Source organism: Temnothorax curvispinosus, unplaced genomic scaffold (genome assembly GCF_003070985.1).
Source record: "Temnothorax curvispinosus isolate PA1 unplaced genomic scaffold, ASM307098v1 QBEX01012469.1, whole genome shotgun sequence".
In the NCBI taxonomy this organism is placed as follows: domain Eukaryota; kingdom Metazoa; phylum Arthropoda; class Insecta; order Hymenoptera; family Formicidae; genus Temnothorax; species Temnothorax curvispinosus.
Window position 1 is genome coordinate 1 of NW_020222249.1, and position 4,752 is coordinate 4,752.

The window sequence follows — 4,752 nt, forward strand, 5'->3', positions numbered from 1 at the left end:
CGGCGCGCGGCGGCGCCCGTGCCCCGTGCCCCCGTGCCGCTGGCCTCCCCGAGCGCTGGGCGCTCTCTCCCTCCGACACCCGCGGCATACCTGCGTCCTGCCCGTGCCCGCGATACCCTGATACACATCGCTTTTATCTCGAGTCCCATTTTATCTTCGCGGAGCACCGCGCGATCGGTACCTAACGAGTTGCCTCGTTCACGCGGAAACTCGACTCCGACCCCTGTCCCTTGGACACTTGGGCGAAAATCATACGATCGCGTTCTAAGGCCGGTATTCATAGTTATCTAAGACCGTCTTAAGTTCAATCTTAAGATGTCATGAACCAATCATAGAGCCGTATTAGCGTCTTAAGACATTACTTAAGACGATCTTGAAGACTATGAATACCGGCCTAAGAGTACGTTACGTTAGAGCAATTTGTTGCGATATTTCTGCAACAAATTGTACAGATAAAACGGGGACGTTAAGGTTCACGGACGCTTAATTGTCGATAAATATATTATATTTGCACCTATACGTATGAATTATTTCTCAAACAGACGTGACAAGCGCACGTACACATTTACAACGTATACGTGTGACGTGCGTGTGCTATGCGTTAAGTATTTCCCAGTATTCGCGCGTTATCTCAAAAAATCGTTATCTTACGCAGGTGCAGGTGCAGGTTGCTCGCCCACGTTCCATTTTCTGTTACACACATTTTTTTTTTGTTCGAGACAAAGTGCAGCACAATCACGGAAAAAAGGATTGCAATAATTGCAGCTTATCTACATAACCTATATGACGTGTTATCAGCTGATTAATCAATTTTTGTAAACACCTTTGAACTGTGTATTTAAAAAGGATGATCCGACGCGTGGAACGAAAAAAATCGGACTGACGGAAGATAGTATAATTTATCGCATTTTTAATTGCTGGTATTTTTATTTTAAATGCCGATTGATTTATACTCTTATTACTCTCTGGGTTACATCTCTTAACGGAAAAAGAGAGAGAAACTTTGCTTTCGAGTCTTTATATCTATGATCAATGTTGCCGTAAGCTATTTATTATACGCCATGTCCGATAATCAATGTTCAATGAATCGCTCGATAAGCCTTTGTATTTGATACAAATCGAATTAATTCCTTTCTGTCGTTCAGCCCGACGGAAAGGAACGACTTGGGGTATTTTTTCCTTAACCGTTTTGACTTTTAAATATTGTTTTTGCCGAGGTTATTCTATATTTAAACTCGGAAAAGATAAAAGTAGATGTTCTACGGCGCGACATTGTTGGTACTTTTTTTTTTTATTGCCAACGCCACATATATGTTGTACGTACGTACGTATATGTATATCTTTCCTTGCGCGCGTGTACGCGCGTCACTATACATGCTATACATACACACGTAGCATGTAGCGCATAAACAGGCAAGTGTCGCGCGCATCGATCAATTATTCGACGATGCGTTATGCGTTCCCATCCGCGCGGACAATAGATCGTGATGCATCGCGCGGTTATTTCCGTAAAACGCAAAGCGGAAGCTTCCCCTCGCGATGCCAAGTGCCAGGTGCCAGGATGCCACCCGAGGGAACCGAGTAATCCGAGCATTCCGAGCGAGTCGCCAGCTGGTCTGTGAGGTCTGAGCTGGCCCGGCTGGCCGAGGTCGCCGTCGTTAGGTTAGGACTCGAGGGGCTGGAGGGGGAGGGTCCGGACTCCGGAGTTAGCTCGAAGGGGATGTACGCTCAAGTCGTCATGTCGTCAAGCGGGCCGGCGCAGCGGGGTGCGGGATGGGGGTGGGGATGCAGTTGGAGGGAGCAGTTGGAGCAGTCGCGATATGCGGAGGTTTGATTCCTCGTCGCGTGCACCGTCCCGCGCGACTCGAATGGACTCGATGGACCGCGCGAGGGCGAGGGGTTGACGCCGCGAAGGGTCTCGGCTGGAAATATATGTGATCGCCCGAGATCTCGCCGCAACAGCAGCCGCAGCCACCGCCGCCGCCGCCGCCGCCGCCACCACGAACGGCTGCGGTCTCTCCAAGAATAGCGATACGCGACAGGAGGCCGAGAGCGAGAGGGGGTGACGGACAGAGGGTGAGAGAGAAGGGAAAACTCCGTCCGCGGCGCAAAGCAAAGCCGCCGCCGCTTCGGGGATCGCGCACCCCGCACCAGAAGACTCCCGGACGTCGAGTGTCGCGCGTCGCCGATTTGCACGGGGGGATCACCGCGAACGAGTAGACGCCGAGAGAAAAGCGTCCCCGTCGCCGAGTCTCTCCCGTCCGTGGATATCTCCGTGACGTCACCGTGCGCGCCGCGACCGTGCGCGATCGAATCAAGGCCGCTCGCCGTCGCGTCGCGTCGACCCGGGCCCCGGGCCCCGGGAAGCAGACCGCGCGTCGCTCGCCTCGGCGCCTCGCGCTCCCCGTTCGTCATGAGGGAAAATCTCTGTCACAAAGAGCGATAGAGGGAGAGTGTGTGAGAAACACGATGTTTGACAATGCGTGAAAGACACCTCTCGGTTTTCCTATAATAAGCTTCAAAGCTTCACCCCGTCGTAGACAGTCGTAGGGGCGACGTAGCTCCCCTGCTTCGCTTCTCCGGATCTCGTAACTTGCCAAGAAAAAACCCAATGACGGCAGCGATTTGGCACTGTACGCGAGACGACAGCGTTACAGGACTACGTACGTCATGTGACTCGATGATCGCAGAGTTACTTTTAACAAATGTAAAATGCGCGCGTCGAACGGATTTTAAGAGGATATCACGGAAGGACGCGCTAGCTTGAGCCTTGCACTGCCATAATAATGTTCAAACGAGTTGACGACCGTCAGAGATCGTCGGAAAGGTTGATTATGTCACGTTCCCGTAAATATAATTGCGAACGAGGAAGCGCAGAGTGACGAGAAAACGGAGTGACTTGTTGTATCTCACGATTAAAATTAATATTTCTTACCGAAACTCTCTCATTAAAGCAGAGTGTACATAAGAAGACATAGGATTCAATATTTGCAAAAGTAATGACAAATAGATGTAAAGACCGATAGTTTTGATTGAACGTCGTAAATCTTTAATCAAAAAGTTTTGTATTAACGGGCATTGCCGATTCTAATGGACGTGACAAACGCATATAATAGTGACGACGGATACCTGGTTGTAACCACCTCATTTGTAATGCAAATGTAACGCCGATAAATCAAATAGTCGTGACAGAATGACTGAAGAAACTATTCGTAATAATTAAGATAAAATGTAGCGGAAATGTATGAGCGAGGCATGCATCTCAATCATGGTGCGGTATCTTATCTATTTTAGACGTTACGTTAGAAAAGCTATGAGAAATCGTGCGGGCTTGACGAGCAGGCTGCAAGTAATATCGAAGGACGAACTGAAATTTAATTCAAAACTGTGGAAACTGTGGCGGTGCGCTGATATGACGTTGAGAGAAGATTGTCTGTCTCTTTGTCACGTGCCCGTAAGCGGAATGACGGCACGAGTATCGATTAAAACGTGAGAATATGAGAGGAAACATATATAGCGACATTTTTTAGGGGTCATGCCCCCTGGGGCAAACGGTGGAACGGAGGGCTTGGGCCCGACCTGTTCCGAGATACATAACAGTCAGGATCACGCTATAGCCAAACTCGCACCTCCCCCTACGTTTGTTCAGCAATGCTACAGACACCTCAAGGTCAGCTGCTAAAATATCATAAGTATCTGCCACTTGTGGTACACGCGCAGAGATAGAGAGAGAGAAGGCCATATCTATTTATCGAAATTTATTTTATATACGCTGCGACTCCTACACTTTCATTAGAGATTATCCTGTGTATACGTATATATCACCTGCTCGTGTTAAAGATGATCGTTTAATATGCCGTTGTGTTTTATTTTTCAGAGCTCCGGTGTCGGCGAGGCGAGCGTGTATCATGCATTGGTCGTAATATTCCTGGAATTCTTTGCATGGGGACTATTAACCATGCCTATTATTAGGGTACTGAACGAAACATTTCCGGATCACACGTTCCTGATGAATGGCTTGATAATAGGAATCAAAGGAATCTTATCTTTTCTCTCCGCGCCACTGATCGGTGCTCTCTCCGACGTGTGGGGTCGAAAATTTTTTTTACTCATCACAGTGGCCTTCACATGCGCACCAATTCCCCTAATGAGCATTAACACGTGGTGGTTTTTCGCTATGATTTCTATCAGTGGCGTATTTGCTTGCACATTCTCGGTCGTGTTTGCATATGTTGCGGACGTAACGGAAGAAAATCAAAGATCACTAGCGTATGGCTTGGTATGTGAATATCATTTTTTACGATTAGAAATGACAATATCTGCATTTTAATGCCCAAAATTTTGTTTCATAAGTAACGACAAGAAATAATCTGATGATAATTGGTTATCTAATTTATAAAATCACGTTTATATTTTGTTTATTCCTCCAGGTGTCGGCAACTTTTGCCGCGAGTATGGTAATAAGTCCAGCTTTGGGTGCTTATATCATGAATACATATGGAGAGAATCTTGCCGTAGCATTAGCGACAGCTATCGCGGTCTTGGATGTGTTTTTCATATTAGTGGCTGTACCTGAAAGTTTGCCTGAAAAAACACGTCCACCAGCACCCATCTCGTGGGAGCAAGCTGATCCGTTTGCTGCTCTTGGAAAGGTAAAGCATAATGTATTGAAAAAATAAAATCCATCACACAGAGAGAGGAGAAAGTATATTTCTCTGTGCAATGTATAATTTTTAAAAATAAGAACATATA

The 4,752-nt window shown here is 47.2% G+C and overlaps 1 protein-coding gene across 1 annotated transcript; it reads left to right on the forward strand.

Annotated features, from left to right (window-relative positions):
* The first annotated feature begins 1,787 nt into the window (after positions 1-1,787).
* LOC112462494 (hippocampus abundant transcript 1 protein-like) lies at positions 1,788-4,679 on the forward strand. Its single transcript, XM_025028296.1, has 3 exons — positions 1,788-3,670; positions 3,878-4,279; positions 4,431-4,679. Exons 1-3 carry the CDS (start codon positions 3,536-3,538, stop codon positions 4,677-4,679), a joined length of 786 nt encoding a protein of 261 aa, XP_024884064.1. The 5' UTR covers positions 1,788-3,535.
* Positions 4,680-4,752: the final 73 nt, after the last annotated feature.

Coding starts and splice junctions, on each gene's coding strand:
- LOC112462494 (XM_025028296.1), top strand. CDS start 3,536: ATGCCCCCTGGGGCAAACGGTGGAACGGAGGGCTTGGGCCCGACCTGT. Junction 3,671..3,877: donor AATGCTACAGACACCTCAAG/GTCAGCTGCTAA, acceptor TTTATTTTTCAG/AGCTCCGGTGTCGGCGAGGC. Junction 4,280..4,430: donor GATCACTAGCGTATGGCTTG/GTATGTGAATAT, acceptor TTATTCCTCCAG/GTGTCGGCAACTTTTGCCGC.